General features: G+C 47.5%; 1 protein-coding gene across 9 annotated transcripts in view; it reads right to left on the reverse strand.

Annotated features, from left to right (window-relative positions):
- The window catches only part of Med15 (mediator complex subunit 15), a 66,933-nt gene that overhangs the window by 20,266 nt on the left and 24,504 nt on the right, over nt 1–22,163 (reverse strand). For 5 of the 9 annotated variants that reach the window (XM_052740069.1, XM_052740061.1, XM_052740068.1 and 2 more), the window contains 4 exons: nt 11,902–11,953; nt 9,283–9,312; nt 7,021–7,233; nt 1,582–1,814 (listed from right to left, as the gene is read on the reverse strand). In XM_052740069.1, the coding sequence (XP_052596029.1) occupies nt 1,582–1,814; nt 7,021–7,233; nt 9,283–9,312; nt 11,902–11,953 (528 nt within the window). The remainder of the gene's footprint in view (nt 1–1,581; nt 1,815–7,020; nt 7,234–9,282; nt 9,313–11,901; nt 11,954–22,163) is intronic. The other 4 variants (XM_052740062.1, XM_052740066.1, XM_052740065.1 and 1 more) reach the window with 3 other exon arrangements.

A 22,163-nucleotide genomic window follows, 5' to 3' on the forward strand; every position in this document is an offset into this window, starting at 1 on the left:
TGCTTGTGCCTCTCCAGACAGGCTCGTTGTCTCCCTCCTGGAATGGTCAGCAGTCTGACCCTCATGAGGATGACTGTAAGGAACATGTAAGGCTAAAGATTAACAGTCAGCATTGGGAAAGGAAATTCCAAGGCCAGAGGAGGCCAGAAGATTGAGGGAGCCTCCTTGGTCTTTCTTCCCTCAATCAACACTTGCTAGGAAAATGGATGTGAGCATATCTAGATTCTGATGTAAGCCACTTCTGACCAGCAGCACTTCTAGAATGACATACTGATGCCCTGCAGGACACTAGCTAACAATTTTGATTCTGCACCCAAACACTAAGAAACAAAACAGGAGTTCTAAGTGTCCTCAAAAGAAATGCCTGTTGTCGAGGTGTAGGTGAGCCCCAGCACCCACTACATACTGCTCTGGCCCTGCACTTTGCCTGGGCAAAACAGTAGAGCTGACCCTGGTGGTGTGAGTGAAGAACAGGAGAGAACACAAACACAGACACCCAGACAGGCAGACAGGCAGACAGACAGGCAGACAGACAGACAGACAGACAGACAGACACACACACACACACACACACACACACACACACACACACACACACACACACACGGCCCTGCACCTTGCCTAGGCAAAACAGTAGTAGAGCTCACCCTGATAATATGAGTGAGGGGGACCTGGATCCCAGGGCCTGAGAGCAGGAGCACTGGCCCCGCCCCTTGCTGCAGGCTGCACTGGGTGGCCTGGCTGAGGCAGTGCTGGAGAGCTCGCCCGGGTAGTGACCATGGGGGAAAGCTGGTGGGCTGACCAACCCAGCTACCACCCAGGCTCAGAACCAAGGCTGTGAGTTGGCCCACCCCAACATCCACCTCATCTATGAGCTGCTGGAACATGTGAAGGGGACGAAGCTACGTATCCAAAACATCAGAATCTCCATGACACAGGACAACAACAGGACATCCAAGAGGAGCCCCAGTGAGAGCCCGTTATTAGTGGTGTAGCAGAAGCCAGAGGCCTCGATCCAGACCAATGACTCCAATGGCTCCTGGCAATAAACACTTGCAAGTAAAGATGAATGGACTAAAGGGTACACAGTGTGACTCAATGGCCCACACTACAGCTTCACAACAAGATTCTTTTGTTTGTTTGTTTTCGTTTTCTGTTATGGTTGGTCTTTGTTTTTTCTTTTGAATTTACTTTGGGGGGTAGATTGCAAGGATAGAGGGAGGATTTGAGTGGACGGGGAGATGAGTGGCATTGGAATGCATGATTCAAAATCTACAAAGAATCAATAAAGTTAAAAGAATTAAAAAAAAAAAAAGGGAGAAAAAAAGAGAAACGTGCCAACAACACAACTTAAGCGTCCTGAGTTTGGAGTGTCCGCCTCCCTTCTTCCTTCTGCTGGCTCCTATATGCTATAGACCCTGCTACACACAGCGGTTCCTGGTCCAGAGTCAAGAGCCCATCTGCGAGGCCTTCCTCCTGAGCTAGGCTCTACTTTTCCCACCGAACACCTTGGCTGACACTTGCTTCCAAGCTCAAGGACTACAGGACTAAGGCCAGTAGAGCGACAAGGGAACTTGGTACCTGTTGCTGCTGGCTTTGGTGATGCAACTTAATCAGGTGTTGCTGCTGCTGCTGGAGATGCTGTTGCTGCACCACTGCTTGGAACTGTTGCTGCATGGCGTTCTGTTGTGCCTGGAACTGCTGTTGCTGCTGCTGCTGCTGCTGCAGTGCTGCCTGCTGTTGCTGGAACTGCTGCTGTTGCTGCTGCTGCTGCTGCTGCTGTTGCAATGCCACTTGCTGGAGCTGCAGCTGAGCTGGAGAGAGCATCTACAATTAGGCTGTGCCACCCTGAGGTGTCCCAGAGCAACATGACAAGGAGGGCAGTGACAGCCATTGCCTCCTGAGAGAGCTGCCTCTGGCTGCTGGACACTCTTCTGACTAGAGACACGTCAAGCAGGAAGCTGCACTTATACTGATGATGGGGAGTTGGCATCATGAATTACTCTCTAACAATCAGAGAAAGAAAAGGGCCATGAGTCTCTAGGGTGGACAGGGTACTCAGCCTTTGGAAAGCAGTACTATACTATTATCTGAACACGTCATACAAATGTCATTAGGAATCAGGTGTGCTCTCCTTTTAAAGGTCACTCAGGCTGTGGAAGGTCATGAGCCACACGGCATTTTTTTTTTATTATACTCCCAGATTTGGTCTATTCAGTCATCAACTGGTAAACACTTGGGAAACTTCCATGTCTGAGCTACTGTGTAATCCTGATAGGAACAGTTTTTAAGGTGAAACTTCTCCTGGAGCTATGACAACATTCTAAACTGATTGGGATGATAGCTGTGAAAGTGTGAATATACAAAAAAACCAACTAATAGTGCAGTGAATCTTGAACAAGTAAACTATATTAATAAGAATTGTATTTTGCCAGGTGGTAGTGGCTCACGCCTTTAGTCCCAGCACTCAGGAGGCAGAGGCAGGCAAATCTCTGTGAGTTCAAGGCCAGCCTGGTCTACAGAGAGAGTTCCAGGACAGCCAAGGCTGCACAGAGAAACCCTGCCAAAAACAAAAATAAATAAATAAATAAAATTGTACTTCAATAAAACTAATAGAAAAAACCAACAACAGATCTTTTGTATACTTAGCCCAGTGATATCATTGTGTAAAATTACAAGATCACAACCAGATCTGGATGGGTCCAGTCACCATCCCTAAAAGAAGACACTCAATAGTTCCAACACAAGTATCCCTCAACTGTTACCTCCCACTCAACACCTCCTCTTAGGTCTCACATGTTGGAAGGAGTATCAGCTCCCAGAATTGTCTTCTGACCTCCCCGCAAAATAAAACTTTTAAAAATGTGGTACAGAATCAAGAGCCCATCTGAGAGGCCTTCCTCCTGAGCTAGGATCTACTCTTCCCTCCTATGGAGAAGCCCAAGAAGGAGGACTAGCTTAGCCTTGCACCGAACACCTTGGCCGACACATTTAAAAACATTATTTTTAAATGAGGATAGTATGCACTCTTTGTGATTGGAGCTTACCCATTCCCACGGATCCGGTAACCCAGGTGCAGTGGTACTAGTGACGGTTCCTTCCTTCTACACAGTATGGACCCTCCTAACAGGACTATCACATGGGTATAAGAGCTGAGGGAGAGCAGGCCCAGGCTATTATAGGTAACACTATTAGGGTTTGCACATGGAGTTTTTATGCAAAAGTTCATTCCTCTGGGACAAACGCCCTCAGGAGTGTGGCAGCTGAGCTATAGGCTTTTTTTTTTTTTCTTTTTTCCAAGAGTTTCTCTGTGTAGCCTTAGTTGGTCTGGAACTCTCTCTGTAGACCAGGCTGGCCTGGAACTCACAGAGATCTGCCTGCCTCTGCCTCCTGAGTGCTGGGATTAAAGGTGTGCACCACCACTACCCAGTCTAGGCTTCATTTTTTAAATATTTATTTTCACTTATGTGTATGTGTTATGAGTGTATGCCACATATGCCCACTGAAGCCAGAAAAGAGCACCGGATTCTCTGAAGCTGGAGCTACAGGTGACTATGAGCCGTCCGAGGTGGGTGCTGGGAACCAAACTCAGGTCCTCTGGAAGATCAGGAAGCACCCTTAACTGCTGAGTCAGGTCTCTAGTCCCTGCATGCTTATGGTTTATTCACTCTTACTTTTTTTTTTTTTTTTTTTTTTGGTTTTTCGAGACAGGGTTTCTCTGTGTAGTTTTGTGACTTTCCTGGGACTCACTTGGTAGCCCAGGCTGGCCTCGAACTCACAGAGATCCGCCTGGCTCTGCCTCCCGAGTGCTGGGATTAAAGGCGTGCGCCACCACCGCCCGGCCTCACTCTTACTTTATATGTATGGATGCTTTGCTCACATGTGTTTGTGAACCTCGTGTGTGCAGTGCTCACAGACAGAAGAGGGTGTCCGACCCCTGGAACCGGAATTACAGATGGTCGTTAAGCACCACGTGGGTGCCGGGAACTTAATCTAGGTTCCCCACAAGAGCAACCAGTGCTAGTAACCATTGAGCCATCCTCCCAGCTCCCGTGTGCTGAACTTTTAGAGAACAAGTTCACATTCTCATCTGAACACACGAAGGACTGGCTCCACCACTAGCATTGCTGTCACAGTTTCTTTTAGACACTGTTGGCAGGTTCGAGAACTTTTCCATTTCTCTTGTGTTACAGACTTCTATCTCTGATTCCCAGGAAACATATGATCAATTATAATACTCTGCAATTAATGAGGCTTACTTCATGGTTATTTTCATAAACATTTATTCCATCCTGTGCTTAAATTATCATTATGTCGTTCGAATCCTTTCTAATATATGGCTCAGTGGTTAAGAGCTGCTCGTGTTAAGGACATCATTCACACCCCAGCATCCATGTGGCAGCTCACAACCACCAAAAGCTCCAGGTGAAGGAGATCTGATGCCCTCTTCTGGCTTTCATAGGCACTAGGTGGTACATATATGGTACACAAATATACACGCAGACAAAACACTCAAACACATAAATAAAATAAAACAGAAAATATATTATCTAATGAACCAATTTTTGTCTCCTTAACTAGCCATTACCAATGGGACTGGGGTAATTGTCTACTCCATCTTTTTCATCTATGTTCACACTTCTCTGGGTCTTACACTTACAGGTATGTCTCTTAAAATGTAATAGAAGTATTACAGTCTATCTTTTATAGAAAAACTTGGGGATGGAGAAATGACTTAGCAGTTAAGAGAACTCAGCTGCTCTTCCAGAGGACTCAGGTTCAGTTCCCAGCACCTGTGGTGGGTAGCTCACAACTGTCTGTAACTTCACTTCCAGGGGATCTAATGCCCTCTTCTGGCCTCTGTGGACACACACACACACACACACACACACACACACACACACACACACACACAATCTTAAAAAAACAAATAAAATCAAAGCTAAGTTCCTTTCCTTAGGACTAACATATCTCCGCCTCTGCCTTCTCTGAAAGTTGAATATGTAGGACACACACACACTAGACACTAGACAGGCACTCTTACCACTGAGGCCTTGTCTCTCATTTTTCTAAGCTTCTGCTTTTTTCTTTTGTTTTAAAGATTTATTTTAAATTGTGGGGGGGGGGAGGGTTGTACATAAATGTAAGTATTTGCAGAAGCCAGAGGCATTGGGTCCCCTAGAACTGGAGTTACAGGTAGTTGTGAGTCAGTCCATATGGGTGTCGGAAAGCGAACCTGGGTCTGCTCAAGAGCAGTACTGTTTTTAACTGCTGAGCCATCCTTCCAGCCTCTGCTTTTTCAAATTGCAAGGATCTTTTTGGATAATTGTACTGGACTTTATACGTTGTTTGGCTTGTTTATGGCTTTGTTTTTCACTCCATTTTTCCTATTGCTTTGAAATTTATAACTTACTTCCACTGTCTTATGAATAGTTTTCAACTTATTACATGTCATTAAAAGTACAAAGCTTGCTAATACACTCTCTAACTTTTACATTGATTTAATGGGGGGGGGGGGCACACGCATACCCCAGCACACACGTAAAGGTCAGAGGACAACTGGTAGAAGACAGTTTTCTCCAAAATGTGGGTTCTAGAGGTTAACCTTAGGTCACCAGGCTTAGCAGTAAGTTCTTACCAACATTAAATTCCTTCCCAAGTCCCCACCACCACCAGTGCTAGGGACTGTGCAGGGCTCGAGGACCTCAGGGAAGCGTTATATGCTAAGAGTGTCAGCAGCTTCTACTTCTGGCACGACCTCTGACCTAGGCTGTGCCCTTTTAGGGACACCGGCTGAAGACCTGAACTGGGCTAAATGACATAGGAGTGCCTGCAGAAGGCATCAGGAGGACAGAGCAGGCCGCCACTGGCACAGACTTCAGTGAGCCCAGGAGGCAAGGGCAAGGGCAAGGGCAAGGGCAGAGAGACAGCAGGATGCAGAAGTGGAGAACCACTTCAGCCTCCAACTACAGCCACCGGCGGAGCAGCGCCTAGAAGCTGAAAACAGGATGTGGGCCAACATCAGACTGGAGAGGGGGTATGAACAGATACCACAGCCTCTCCACTCAATGTCTGCAAAATAATTTATTTAAGACCAAGTCTCAGGAGTGGATTACAAGACAAATTGCAAATCACAAAAGCATTCCAATGCCAACATTCTAAAGCAATCTCTTACTATAAACTAGCAAGTAACAGCCAGGATAGGGGCACAAGCTTATAACCTCAGCAGCACTCGGGAGGCAGAGGCAGCAGTATTGAGCAAGTTCAAGGCCACCTGGTTTACACGGCAAGTTCCAGGCCAGCCGAGACTATATAGTGAGACTTGGTCTCCAACAAATAAATCTACCAATGTAGCTGACTGCAACTTAAGTCCCAGCCAGGGCAAGTGCATGCAGGAATCAGGGCATGTCCTACGGAAGGTGTGAGGAGGGCGAAGCACCTCTGTCAAGAGAGCAGAGCCCAACGGAGGAACGAATGACTGCAATGCACAACCAAGACAGACTGACCACGGGACAGCAGCAGCAGACACCCACAACCTCAATGGCTCCCGTGTGGGCACGGTGCAAACAGTATCAATCATCTGTGTCCACCAATCTCAGCAAATAGTTTCTATTTCACTAACAGAACACAGCCTTGCCAGGCGGTGGTGGCATATGCCTTTAATCCCAGCACCTGGGAGGCAGAGACAGGTGGATCTCTGTGAGTTCAAGGCCAGCCTGGGCTACAGAGAGCATTCCAGGACAGCCAAGGCTACACAGAGGGACTCTGTCTTGAAAAACCCAACCAATCAACCAAACAAACCACAAACCTCCAAATAAGCAAGTCTCTCCCCATGCTCACAGCCCCAGCTAGGAAGGCCGGCATTACTCACTCCTCTATGCTCAGAGAAGGCTTGGCTTTTCCTCTGTATACCCCGCTATCCAGGACAGAGCTATCTGGTGCTCCTTGACACTTTTCCCAGGAACACTTCGAACACAAGAACAGCGTGCAGTGTCGCCTGCCCAGGAGTACAGTACTCACTCTGTGGAGCTGCTGTAGATACCACAGCCATGCCATGAGGGGCCATCCCAGAAGTTCCAGGGGGTGGCTGCCCGGAGAGGGGTATTGGCTGTCCCATGGCACCAAGGCCACCCATCCCGCTCAGGGACTGTCCTGGGCCCCGAGGCGGCATGCCAATCCCAGCTGCTCCTGGAGTGGGTCCACCAGTGAGGCTCTGCAGTGCATTCATGGGGTCTGTGGGAACACAAGGGCATGGTGTCTGAGGATGAAACCCCAACTGGGCAATCTCACAGGCAAATTGCTCCTGGGGCACGGATCCCCTCCCTCCTATGTGCTTGGCCAATTCAAACTCCCAAACAAGTAGGAGCCAGAGGCCTGAAATTCCCCCAAATTCCTGGGGTACAAGACTCTGGGTACTGCTGGAACATGAGCCTCAGGACCAGGGAACATACTCCATGTATCAGCCAGCCTGTGCCAGTGTCCTACTGCTGGGTTACAGTGGAGCCCTGTGATGTGCACAGCTTCACTTCAGTCACTAGCAACCAGATCCTTCTTCCCTGTCCAGACCTCCTATGGGATAAGCCCACAGCCAACTCCAGAGACACCAGAGTATGAGACTCTTCTTCCCAGCAGGCAGGGAACATGTGGCTAGACGACAGGAGCAGAGCACTGGCAGGCCTCCTAGGGAGAGCACTGGCAGGCCTCCTAGGGAGAGCACAAGCAGGCTGACAACCAATGCCCTGTGTTTTGCAGCCGCTCTCTATAGAACACGGCTCCAGCACAGATACGGGGCCAGGAGCAGGACATCAGAACAAGTAAAGGAATGTGAGAGGGCTCCCTCCACAGAGTGCTGAGGGGCAACGCCATGCCCACTAGGCCTCAGGACAGAGGTGTAGGTCAATGAGCAATGCCACAAGCAAGGCTGAGGAGCCAGATGTCATCGTCACAGCAGACAACTGCCTCTGACAGGCCGGCCATCTGGCCACAGAACTGGGTGGCACCCACTGAGCTTCTGCTTTAACAGGACAGGGGCCAGGCATTCCCCAGGCCACATGTTCTTGACCAGTCCTGGCTGCAGGTAGGGAGCCATCCAAGCAGAGGTGCCTAGAGCTCCAGGTAAGCCACAAAGCCACACAGTCGGCAGTGCTAGTGCACACTTTTTTGGGGGGGTGTGGGGGCAGGTTCTGCAGACGGAGCGCAGTACCTTGCACATGCTACGTAAACGCTCTCCTACAGAACCTCATACCCTTTTCTGACAGGCTGAAGATCAGCTGGCCAGAGAGGATCTGCAAACTCCATTATGATAGCTCAGAAGGCAGAACTCAAGAGTTCAATTCAACGAACACAATTCCCCTTATATGATAAACCTTGATATTAAAGATTTCTGAATTCACAAACAATTCTGTAACTTAAGAAAGTGAGTACACCGGGCGGTGGTGGCACACGACTTTAATCAAAGCACTCGGGAGGCAGAGGCAGGCGGGTCTGAGTTTGAGGTCAGCCTGGTCTACACAGCAAGTTCTAGGACAGTCAGGGCTACACAAGGAAACCCTATCTCAAAAAACAAAAAACAGGGGCTACTTAAGAGCACTGGTTGCTCTTCCAGAGATCCTGAGTTCAATTCCCAGCCACCACATGGTGGTTCACAACCATCTATAATAGGATGTGATGTCCTCTTCTGGCGTGCAGGTATACATGCAGAGCACTCATATATAAGATATAAATAAATTAAAACAACAACAAAAAAAAAGTGAATACAGTTCGGTGTGTGGGGTTGTATATCTTTTGTCCCAACACTCCAAGAGGCAGAGGCAGATCTCTATGAATTTGAGGCCAGCCTGGTCTATATATAGTTCTATCTATATATAGTCCTGTCTATATATAGACAGCCAGGACTACATAGAGAGAACTTGTCTCAAAAACATGCCCCCACACCCAAAAGAGAAAGAAACAGAGGCAGTGAATTCCCACAGCTATTATCTATGACATATTACTATGGGTTATTACACTAAAATGCCACAATACAATGGTTTCTCTAGGAAATGTACAAAGCCTTCTAAGTTTTTATGATCTTTCTGCTAAATAAAACAAGATGGAAAAGCATTGGGGGAACTTCAGTCTACAAGAAAGCAAAGGGAGAAGAAGACCTGGGACACAGCTCATCAGCTGCCACTCCACCTGAGATCTTTGGAACCTTCCAGTCCAGTACGTGGTTGACACCCCCCCACACCCATGCAAGGCATGGACTATCTCATTCCTGCCATCCCACACTGGAAAACTTACCACTGACAGAAGCTTGCGATTTCTTGTTATCTACAGAGAAACACAAACACAAAACCCCAGTGTAAACAGTTTTGCACACACACACATCCCTGGACAGGTCAGTTCTGCAGGTGTCTGACCAGGGGTCATTTGCTGAACTGAACTGACCATGCATAGAAACAAGGCCGACAGAACCTAGAGACTCAGTCCCAAGGAGCTGCTGCTACTCTAGTGAGTAGTGAGGAGATGCCAACCCAGCACTGCTGCACATCGACAGCCTGGGGGCACAGGGAGCAAAGAAACTTGGGGCTCCACCTCAGTGAACTATCCCCAAGGCTAGCACACCCTGAGCTTAGCGACCCTGGGCCTTTTCTTTCTTCCAGGTCCAAAGTCACAAACCAGACCAGTGACAGGAACCCAGGCTGGGGCTAAAAGCACAGCGCTGAGGACTGGAGCACCTCCACTTCCAGCTCACTCCAGGGTGACGTCATCTCCATTTTCTAGGTGAGGGAACCGAGTTTACCGACCCAGTCCCTACGAAAGAGGAGTCCTAACAATTGGTGGTCCAGGGCTTCCTGCTTAGTCCTTCCATGTGAGTAAGTGGGCTGTGTGCATCCCAGGATACTATCCTAAAGAGCTGGGCTGTGCGCGTCCCAGGGTACTATCCTAAAGAGCTGGGCTGTGCGCGTCCCAGGGTACTATCCTAAAGAGCTGGGCTGTGCGTGTCCCAGGGTACTATCCTAAAGAGCTGGGCTGTGCGCGTCCCAGGGTACTATCCTAAAGAGCTGGGCTGTGTGCGTCCCAGGGTACTATCCTAAAGAGCTGGGCTGTGTGCATCCCAGGATACTATCCTAAAGAGCTGGGCTGTGCGCGTCCCAGGGTACTATCCTAAAGAGCTGGGCTGTGCGCGTCCCAGGATACTATCCTAAAGAGCTGGGCTGTGCGCGTCCCAGGGTACTATCCTAAAGAGCTGGGCTGTGCGCGTCCCAGGGTACTATCCTAAAGAGCTGGGCTGTGTGCGTCCCAGGGTACTATCCTAAAGAGCTGGGCTGTGTGCATCCCAGGATACTATCCTAAAGAGCTGGGCGTGGAGATCCATGCCAGGATATCCAGCTGCCTACTCTCCAGACTTTTTCTTCTCCTAAGTACCTAAGCACCTCCCAATACTCCAAAAAAAAGCAAGATTGGTGAAGTCTACCTTGCTGGCCATTCTGGTAAAGACTTAGTGAGGAATTGGCCTGGAGTGATGGTTCAAAGATTGTGGCTGGCTAGTTTTATGCCAACTTGACACAGCTGTAGATTTTTTTTTGGGGGGGGGGGGGGTTTTGAGACAGTTTCTCTGTGTAGCCCTGGCTGTCCTGGAGCTCACTCAGTAGACCAGACTGGCCTCAAACTTCACAGAGATCCACCTGCCTCTGCCTCTCTGGGATTAAAGGTCTTTGCCGCCACACTTGGCTAAGAACGCACTATTCTGGCAGAGGACCAGAGTTTAGTTCTTAACACCCACATCTAGCAGCACACAACTGCCTGTAACTCCAGCTCAAGGGGATCTGATGCCTCTAGGCTTCATGGGCACCTACACTCACATGTGCACACCCACATACAGAGATACATACACACACATACACACAATTTAATAATCTGTTTTTAAAAGTTAGCGTGGAGTAGCCGGGCATGGGGGTGCACACTTTTAACCCCAGCACTCAGGAGGCAGAGGCAGGCAGATCTCTGTGAGTTCAAGGCCAGCCTGGTCTACAGAGTGAGTTCCAGGACAGCCAGGGCTACACAGGGAAGGCCTGTCTTGGGGAAAAAAGAAAGAAAAGTCAGTGTGGAGTGACTGTCACTGAGCACTGGAATTCAGTGTCCCCCCTTGCTCTCAGGGACCTGACACCACAGGCGGGCGGGGCGGGAGTTACAGGCAGTTGTGTGCTGCCACGACAACCTGCGGTGGAGGTGGGGGTGGGGGGGTGGGGGGGAGTGGCCCATCAAGACAAGCCTGTCTGGGGCTTACACAGCTGTCAGCTGGAACTCGGTGCTCACCAGCCCTGGTGCCCGTCATGGGCTGTGCCCATCCAGCAGCACTGGGTGCCTCTGCCTAACGCCAAGGTGCCAAGAATCTTGCCCTGGAGGTTATGACAACCCACGTCTGAGAAGCCAGGGAGCTGCTCACCAGACTAACACCACAACAATCCCCTCTGAATCAGAGGGGACAAGAGTTAAGGTAAGGGTACAGCAAAGAGAGGGAGCAGGGACTTGGGGAACTGACTTCAAAAACTTCAGTCTCATAGAGACAAACAGTTCAGGTCTCCTAGGATTAACAAAATTAACTTTTAAGGAATAAAACCCATTACAAAGTAAACTGCTCACTTAAGAACTACCCAGAGGCAAATGGAAAGTCATAAAAGGAGTGAGAACAGAAGCCCACTTCAGATCACTTTGGGGCCAACATTTCCGTAAGTCAAAACGCACATTTTTGAGGCTGAGGCCTAGAAGGGTGGGGAGAAGCAGTGAGGAACACCCCAGAAACATGTGATGTCCTAACTCAGATGCTAAGGCCTGCCTGAGAGTTCCTACCACACAGCCACAAAATACAGCCCCTCAAAGAAGCACAATCACCCCAAAATAGAAACTCTTACTTACGAATATCTCGAAAATGGATAATGAGTCGGGCCACAAGGGAAAGGTATTCGTCCTAAAAGTGAAAAACAGGAAGTACTTTAATCCCAAACGGAGAAGCAAAGGCATGTGACTCCCCCTTGTCACCCCTGATGGCCCAGCCATCCAGCTGAGCTGCTTTCTACAAGCCTTGGCCTCTGGAACTGCCTGAGATGGCTTCCTGTGGAACCCACCTCTCACAGGGAGGGTGTCAGTGACCCCCCACTTAGAGGGACAGGTTAAGAAGGGTGCAGAGAGCTTCCACCCCGACAAAGAGAGCACTTCAGCTAAGAAAACCCATTGCAAGCTCCTCTTATCCAGGGCAGTCAATGTGTGTCATGTGTGGTGTCCACGGACTCGGCCCAAAGTCTCAAGGCTTGCACAACTGATGTGTTAGTACTTTTGCTTTTTGGAACAGCACTGTGGTGGCCTTTCCCCTGCTGGTGAGACGGGTATTTACACACAAATCTGTGTGTGTTCCAGAAGACAGATATGGTCCTTCCTTCTTCCCCAAAGCCCTCTAGAACTTCCGGGATGACTGAGGATGCTCTTCTGTTGGCTGAACAGAGAGAGAAAGAGCAAAGCCCCTCTCAAATGTGAGAGCTGAAGACCACTGCCTGCAGAGGCCTTTGCTCTGAGCTGTCCGTTTCTGAAACTGCCTAGTGGGGCTTGCCTTCCACTGATGTCCTCTGTGTATCTAAGGACACTCCTGGGTTTTCTAGCAAAATAACTACTATGAGTCTACACCAAGGCATAGAATAAAAGAGATGCCTGGGTTAAAGTCTCATGCCATCCCTCTCTCCCTCCACTGAAACGCCCACTCTGCCAGCACGGAAGTTCCGAAGAGCAAAGCCCTAGTGTCTGCCGTTTGCACGAGCTGTTCTCCAAAGCAATCCTGGGACTGACAAGGTGACGAAGGAGAAGACAGAAGAACACAGACTGAACGAGTATGGAGCCCTGTCCGGTTAGGACTGTCTACAGCGGTCATCCCTCATGAACTTCCAGACTCCATTCATCGCCGTCTCCCAGTACAGAGTAAGATGAAGGGAAGCTGGGGAAATCTGTCCCCAAGGGATGGGGTTAGACAGTGGGAAAGGACGCACAGCTGGAACAGGGGACACTAACGAGGCTCTGTCAACACCCCTTTCCAATGCCCCATCAATTTCTGACCGAAAGACAGTCTGTCAAGGGAGGCCTGGTACCCAAAGTACGCTCCTGTGGTGAATGGGGAATAGGGATGTTTGAGGCCAGAGTCAGGAATGGAAACAAGATGGCTGAGGTCCGGTGGAAGAGACCCTAGGGCCAGGCAGGGCATATGTGACTTTCTGTTAAAGACCTACACTGTTTTCTCCGTGATCTTTACAACAGTTTAGCAAGTTTTTTCTACTACCATGAAAGACATGACCGGAAGAAGCAGGTTCCAGAGGGAATGATCTATGCTTACTCAGACCCAAGACACAGTAGACAGAGCACAGGAGTACATCCCCAAAGTCTTTTCCACATATAGGCTGGGACAGAAGATCCAGTGCCTGGGGCCAGGTGTGTAGACACATCATGTTGAGATGACCAGCACCACTTGTGGCCTACTAAGTACGACAGTCATCAAGGTCCAATTCAGCTTTATAGACCAGGACAGAGGGGTGGGGCACAGAGCAATTAGTTACAGGGCTTTCTTACATACAGAGCGTATTTTATGCATCTCACAAGGGCTGGTCACCTAGGAACATGTTGGGTGTGTGGGTAAGCTGCCAAGGAGACTTTCCACAGGAGCCTTCAGCTACTGTCACTGCGCCTTTGACTGCAAAGCTTAGCTGCCATCTGCTCCTTGGCTGCTTACCATCAGTGGTGGACATTGGTGGCCAAACTGAACTTCCCACAGGAGTGAACGTTCCCATCCTCTGTTTGAAAAGAGACAGTATGGCCCTTCTTTCATCTCCAGAGCCCCTAAAATTTCTAGGATGACTGAGGAAAGAGGCTGAGGGGCAGATAACTGCCCTTTTCTCTCTACTCCTCCTGCCCCGCTCATCATCACAATTTCTTATGTTCAGGCTACATCCAAGGCAGTTTATGAGACTATAAACAGCAATCCCATAACCAGAGTAGACATGTCTAAAAGATACAAGGTACCAGGCCCAGGTCTAAAAACTTTACATGTATTAACGCCTTTAGTACTCCCAACCACCAACTGATACAAAGATGACTAACACTAGCTAGTTTACAGAAAAACACTGAAAAGGCCCAGGAGCGGCTGGGGATGTGGCTTGGCAGCAAAGCACAGTGAGGGCTGAGCTCATGCACGAAAACACCCCACACACATATGACAGGAGAGTGTGGGTGTCATCCTCACAGGCTTTCAAAATACCCATCAGTCTTGCAGAAGGAACAAACCACAGCAGCCTAGAATGAGCTCCCGCAAGACATGAGAAGGGAAATGCCAATGTCACCCGGCACTCTGCCCAAGGGCTCTGAACACAGTCACTCCCATCTGCAGAAGAAACGCTAAAGGTCAGATGAAGTCATAGGAAGTATCAACTATCAGGAACTAGGCAGCAAACAGCCTTTCCAACATACCGTGCTATTGGGTTGCACTCAGAAGCCCTATCGAGCTTTCACAACTGAGAAAATGCAAGAAACCAAAAGAAAAACTCAAAATTCAACAGAAACAAATGAGTATCAAGTTGTTGGCAGAATACTATAGAAAAAAACAAACAAACAAATCCATCTTTTAAGTGGTCCTCTTCTGTAGAGAAGAAAAAAAAACCCAAAACTGCATCAGTTCTCAGTGAAGAACATGGACACAAGCAAGGCTGCAAAGGAATCTTAAACTTAACAATGACCACACCTGGTCACTAGTGAGGACTATCTGCCATGACAGGAAAGGCCATGGGACTCCTACATCACACACGTGGTTCCAAGACGCTTTCAAACAACGCTGTAAGGCTAATCTCAACTGAAAACACAGAGGGAAATTATGGAGCTTTATTCATTATTTCAAAAACATGCTGGAGCATGCCTTTAATCCCAGCACTCGGGAGGCAGAGCCAGGCGGATCTCTGTGAGTTCAAGGCCAGCCTGGACTACAGATTGAGTTCCAGGAAAGGCGCAAAGCTACACAGAGAAAAACAAAACAAAAAAAAACCCAAACCAAACCAAACCAAAAACCAACCAAACAAACAAAAAACAAAACAAAACCCAAAAACATGCTGTTTCGTAGTTCTGTCCATAAAAAAAGCATGAAGCAAGGCAGGATAGTGAGTTCAAGACCAGTCTGGGCTATGAAGTGAAACCCTATCAAAAAAAAAAAAAAAAAAAAAAAAAGACGGAAGAAAGAAAGGCAGGCAGGTAGAAAGAAAACAAAACTAGCCAACTATAAACATGTGTGACCTTTCAAGAGAAAAGAGGCATGGGACCCAGAGACCAAAGCCTCTAGATCGGTAGTCATTTATTACACCAGACCCAGGACACTAATAATTCGTCATCAGTTTGCCAATTATGAATATCTTATCAAAATGCATACAAAACGCAGTTCTTTGTGACTGTTCTACTTCACACACAGAATGTCTATCACGCTATTAAGACTCACTCTGTGGTAATATGAACACTTCATACTTTATACAGCCAAACAATACCACCAGATATGGACACATTCTACTTATCTACCCATCAGTTAATAGGCATTTGAACTGTCTCTATTTGGGGCTTTAAGAAAAGTTATTATTTTAGCTTGTGTATAGGTATTTTGCCTCATGTATGTCTGTGCATCATGTGCATGTAGTGCCCAAAGAGGCCAGAAATGGGCTTCAGATGCTCTGGAACTGGGGTTACCACTGTTGTGAGCCAACACATAGGTGCTGGAATTGAGCCTGGATCCTCTGGAAGAGCAGCCAGTGCTCTTGACCATTGAGCCATCTCTCCAGCCCTCCACTGCTGGCTGCTATGAATGATAACATGGACTATCTGGATGTTTTCATTTGTGCTGAACTACACCTAGGAACAGACACATGGAGTGTCGTTACTCTGAGAAATCACTATACTGCTCTTCATAGCACAGGCGCCATTTTACACCCTCCCAGCAATGTCCAAGGACTCTGATCTCTCTACATTTGTTAACACTGCTTCTTGTCTTTTTTGTTTTATTTTTAGATGGGGGTCTTGCTATGTTATGCTCAAGTGATCCTCCTGCCTCAGGTCCCAAGTAACAGGAACTACAGGTTCATCACTACCAGCTACAACTCTTTTTTAAATCATAGCCATCATAACAAGTATGAACTGGTACCTCACTGTGGTTTGGTGGTTTTTTGTTTCTGTTTTTCAGGCAGGATCTCACTATCCCACTACCCCTGACTGGCTTGAACTTGTGGCAATCTTCTTGCCTCAGCCTCCCGAGTGCTGGGGTTATAAGAGTGTGTCATTATGTCCACATCGCAGTGTTTGTTTTTCCATTTATTTCACCTATTATTTGTGCACATGTGTGTGATCTGTATGTGGGCACTTCGTGTCACTGCACACGTGTGGAGGTCAACTATCTCGAGTCGATTCTTTCACTGCTTTTACCCCGAGCCACCTCACCAGCCTTAACCATTAGCAGTGTTGAATCTCCTCATATGCGTCTTGGCCAGTTTACACCTTCTTTTGAGAAATACCTATTCAAACCCTTTGCCTGTTTTTTAGTGTTGTTTACATGAACTAGAGAGTCAGTCCTCATCACATATTACTTACATTTTCTGAGTTGTTTTTCAGTCTCTCCATGTGTCCTCTAATGCACGGAGGTTTGTATTTTAATTAGCTGCACGTACATGCATGTAGGTAGACATGCTATGGACATGCAAGGAGAGGTCAGAGCACCGCTTGCAGCGCGTCTCTTCTCCCATGGGGGTGGCAGGGCCAGAGCTTCCGGAAGCTGCTCAGGCAGCAGTGCCTTCCTTTCCTGCGGAGTCAGCTCACCAGCTCCCAGGGCTGGTTCTGATGAGGTCAGAACTGGCTGCTGCTTCTGCTGCTTGGGCTTCCGGAGTTACACCAGAAAGCTGCTGCCTATGGCTAGGGATGCAGCCCAGTTGACAGGACAGAGCATGCCTCGATGCACAAAGCCGAGGCTTTAATCACCAGCACTGCACAGCCTGGGCGTGCTGACACAAGCCTGCCATCCCAGCACTCAGAAGGTAAATGCAAGAGGTTCAGAAGATAAAGGTTGGGGCACTGGGCCTGGCCAGGTAGCTGGGGAGGGGATTGACAGAAGTGACTGTCCACGAAGATGTGAAGTCATTTCTTAAGGAAATGTCCTCTTTAGAGTTGCCACAGCAGCCAAGGAACACTGGGCAGCAGGAACTGGACTACAGCAGATACTGTCACCAGTCCCTCTGCTGATGGTTGCTTAGACTGCTCAATAAACACCCCAGACACAGAACGAGTAAAATGCATAGGCTTTTCCTAGTTGATGAGTATGACTTGGATTTGGAACTGTTTACTGTTGGCTCTAAAACAATATGAAACCAAACTGTAGCTGTAACTAACCAATGAGATCTGTATGTGACGGAACCAATTACTAGGAACTACAGGAGCATTTAAGACACTGTCACCATTACTGCTGCCCTAATTAAAAACAGAAATTTTGGTCGGGCGGTGGTGGCACACGCCTTTAATCCCAGCACCCCGGAGGCAGAGCCAGGCAGATCTCTGTGAGTTCGAGGCCAGCCTGGGCTACAGAGCAAGATCCAGGACAGGCACCAAAACTACACAGAGAAACCCAGTGGGGTGTGGGGGGGCGGGGAATCAACAGAAATTTTGGACTTGGTTCCTTGGCAGCAGGAAGAACACACAACGCACCGTGATTAAAGTAAATATATAAATAAGTCTCTTATCAGGCTTGCACAAACACTGACCTACGTACCTCCCTCTTATGCTTTTTTCCCTACCTCTACTTCTCTTTGTGAATGCTGAGATGTCTAAGTTGTTTTCTCTATGTGTAACTTGTGGGCTGGGGCTTAGATGGAAATGGATTGACTGTGTCTATGAAATTATCTGTCAAATACGAACAGTCTCAACCAGAACAGAGTAGATATGTAAAAAATAATTGATTTTCCATAAAGGACCTTTTTCATAGATAAAATGACCAAATTAGAATGATACTAGGAAGGGGGGGGGGGGGACTAGCCCTTTAAGGAATGAGAACTTAGCTTAGCTAGTCTCTTTAAAAAAAAAAAAATTGTTGGCCAGGCAGTGGTGGCGCACACTTTTAGTCACAGCACTCAGAAAGCAGAGGCAGGCAGATCTCTGTGAGTTTGAGGCCAGCCTCGTTTACAAAGCGAGATCCAGGACAGCCAGGACTATACAGAGAAACTGTTTGAAACATATATATACAGCACTGGTGGGGCTGGCCTGACTTACTTAGCAGACCAGGCTGGCTTCAACTCAAAGAAATGATCTACTTCTACCCGAGTGCTGAGATTGATGGTGGGCAGTGCCAGACCAGCTTTATTATCTTAAATTTATGCTAACAGTACACACTATAAAAAACCTAACAAAGCCGGGCGGGTGGTGGCGCACGCCTTTAATCCCAGTACTCGGGAGGCAGAGCCAGGCGGATCTCTGTGAGTTCGAGGCCAGCCTGGGCTACCAAGTGAGTTCCAGGAGAGGCGCAAAGCTACACAGAGAAACCCTGTCTCGAAAAACCAAAAAAAAAAAAAAAAAAAAAGAACCTAACAAGCTGGGCAGTGGTGGCACACACCTTTAATCCCAGCACTTGGGAGGCAGAGGCAGGCAGATCTCTCTCTGTTAGTTCAGGGCCAGCCTGGTCTCCAGGATAGAGTTCCAAGACAGCTAGGGCTGTTACACAAAGAAACTCTGTCTCGAAAAAGCAAAAAAAAAAAAAAAAAAAAAAACCCTAATGTATAACTTTAGAATTAATAATTCTAATTCTAAAGTTATCCTCTCTCCATGGGATCCTTTGTCTTGTATAAAAATTCTTCATATCTTACAAACAGAGAAAACTAGCAAAGTGACTCGTGGGCCTAGCATGTAGAAGTAGAGTAGGGTTGGCTTGGGTTCAATCCTCAACAATGGGGTTGGGAGGTATGACAAGAAACAGACCGTTTTAAAATTACCTTCACCTAGTTTCTCTTCTAGTCCCAGGCACTTCAGGAGCCTTGGGTTGCCAAGTCCAAGAACCACACCACACACAACCAATCCCAAAATGTCACAGAAATGGCATCAAGAAACCCTGGTCACAAGGAGACAAGTCTCTTAAGAGGCTTGATGCCAAGTTCCTAAGGAACACGTGCTTTGCCTAGAAGCACAAGGAAGGCCTGAGGAAGACGCAGGCCAACAATGCAGAGGCCATCAAGGCCCTTGGGAAGCCCAAGGTGGTCAAACCCAAGATGCCAAAGGGCCCCACTGCAAGCTCAGCCGTCTGGCTTTCATCGCTCACCTCCACACCTGGGAAGTGCATTAGAAGCTACGTGGCCAAGGGTCATAGGCTCTGCCAACCAAAGCCCAAGGTTCAAACCAAGGCAGAAGCCTCAGCTCCAGCTCAGGCTCCCAAAGGTACCCAGGCCCCTGTGAAGCCCCACAGAAAAGGTTTCTGTCTGCCAACGTGAAGACAGATGGACTGGTGTGACAAACCTACACACTTGCAGATGATCAGGACCCCATGCTATTTTTACAAATAAACTTGAGGAAAGATCTGTTAAAAAAGTACCTTCACCTTTGCCTCCTATTGTTACTCGTCTCTAAAGAAGCTGTAATCTCTCTGATCTTATTTTATCCTCCCTCATTCTCCTCAATGCTCCTGGAGTACGACCTTTTAAATCTCTTTCACAACTGTTCTAACAGAGCCTTGGAAACCAGAGCAGGCACAGTGAACCTGGGGTGCCACGGTACCTTGGGTAGGAAGGTTCTCACTACAACCGCAGGCACCTATCTCCACGGGGAACAGCGGGTAAAAAGAGGGCAAGCAACTGCCATTAAAAATAGACTTTCCAGGTGTGGTGGCGTGCACCTTTAATCCCAGCACGTGGGGACAGAGGCAAGCTGGTCTCTTTGAGTTCCAGGCCAGACAGAAGCTTCATGGTGAGACCCTGTCACAAACAAACAAACAAACAAACAAACAAACAAAAAGGCAAAAGAACAGACAGATAGATTAGTCAACACTGCTCCTACAAGCAGTTCTCCTCCACTTAGTCAGGGCCTACTGGTGGAGTTAGGGATTTAGAGACAGCTTCAAAAGAGATCACTGAGGCACCACTTGTAAAAAATCAACGACCAAGGCAGAGTGAACTGCACTGGTGAGGGGCTGATGAACCTCTGGGTACCTCCTTTGGGAGCTAAGGTTTATTCATCACCCACTAGAAAGCTCTCTGGAGATGGCTACTCTGTGGTGGAAATGCAACCGTCACTGGACTCACTGCCCACACCAAAAGGCAGAGGCAACTTCCCTTCCTGACCCGCCGCACTGGCCTTAGACTTCCTACATACAAAAGATGCTCTAGGACTTGAGGACTAGAAGTTCCAGCTCTTCCTCCAGAAACACAAACGTGACACAACAAAGTCTCAGCTATGTCATAGTGACGCCATGTGAAGGTCCTGTAAAAGCCACACACAATCATGAGTGAAGCCTTTAATGGATCTTCAGCCCAGTCCAGCCCGGCCCAGCCCGGCCCCTCCAAAAGCAGTCACAAGAAAAGGCAGAAGACAGACAGTAGAAGTACCCAGCTAGACAATTCCAACCACCTCAACTCCAGACCACAGACCCAGGAGAACTAAGGGGTTATTCCTTTAAGCCACTAAATTTAGACTGGCTTGTCATAAACTAAGACAATAAACAAAGCGGAACCAACAAAACTTACATTTTAGAAATAGCTGATTGATTCAACTAAATCTTTTTTTTTTTTTTTTTTTTTGAGACAGGGTCTTACAATGTAGCTCCAGCTGTCCTGGAACTCACTATGCAGACCAGGCTGTCCTTGAACTCATAGAGATCCACTTGCCTCTGCCTCCTGAGTGCTGGGATTAAAGACATGCATCACTGTGCCTAGCTTCGATTAAGTCTTTACCAAAATTCCTTTAACTGTAGTAGATGTCTTTAATCCCAGCACTCAGGAGGCAGAGGCAGGCAGATCTCTGAGTTTGAGGCCAGCTTGGTCTACAGAGTGAGTTCGGGACAATCAAGGCTACAGAGAAAGACCATGTCTCAAAACTACAGCTCAGTGGTAGACTGCTCTGACTGAGTCTCTGACACCAGCAGCACCACTGCAAAACAAATACAAAGGACGAGCTAACCAATAAACTACCCATCTCCCAGATACCTGCAAATGAGATGATCTATGTATCAAATATATAAACTACCCATCTCCCAGATACCTGCAAATGAGATGATCTATGTATCAAATATATAAACTATCCATCTCCCAGATACCTGCAAATGAGATGATCTATGTATCAAATATATAAACTACCCATCTCCCAGATACCTGCAAATGAGATGATCTATGTATCAAATATATAAACTACCCATCTCCCAGATACCTGCAAATGAGATGATCTATGTATCAAATATATAAACTACTACTTAAAAACATCCAAGGACAAAAATGGACATCTCACCACAGAATGTTTACACATGGATGTCATTACTGACCAGACAAACACTGATCAGAACCAAAGTGACGGTACCAACGGCTGCAGTAACAAAGACAAGGACAAATGTGTGTGTGTGTGTGGGGGGGGGACAGAGCCTTGGGCTGCTGCTGGACTTCACGCGGTGCAGCTACTTTGGAAAAGTTTAATAGTGCCTGAGTCAGACTCAAACCCCAAGTATGTAGGGAGTTTCCGTTTCCTCAAGAGAAATGAAACAAATCTACATAAAAACTAGTGAGTATTTAAAGTAAAGTTATTATTCATGATAGCCCCAAAAATGAAAACAACCCAAATGAAGACTGATTACACCAATATACAGAAAATGATGTTAGTATAATTCAACAAAGAAAGAAATCAGGGACAGTCATGATGGCACATGTCTTTAATCCCAGCTCTCAGAAGACAGAGCAGGTCATATCTCTTGACGCCAGCCTAGTCTACTGTTGTGGAATATTATTTTAAGGTGTGTTACATTTGTTTATGTTGTGGAACATGTGCTTTAATGATACAAAGATGTGTTGCGGTTTTTTACATTGCATTTGTTTAACTCTGTGAAGCTGTGTTACTGTGCATGTCAAAAACACCTGATGGTCTAATAAAGAGCTCAATGGTCAATA

This window comes from Peromyscus californicus, unplaced genomic scaffold (assembly GCF_007827085.1).
Source record: "Peromyscus californicus insignis strain IS unplaced genomic scaffold, ASM782708v3 Scaffold_16__1_contigs__length_79575227, whole genome shotgun sequence".
NCBI lineage: Eukaryota > Metazoa > Chordata > Mammalia > Rodentia > Cricetidae > Peromyscus > Peromyscus californicus.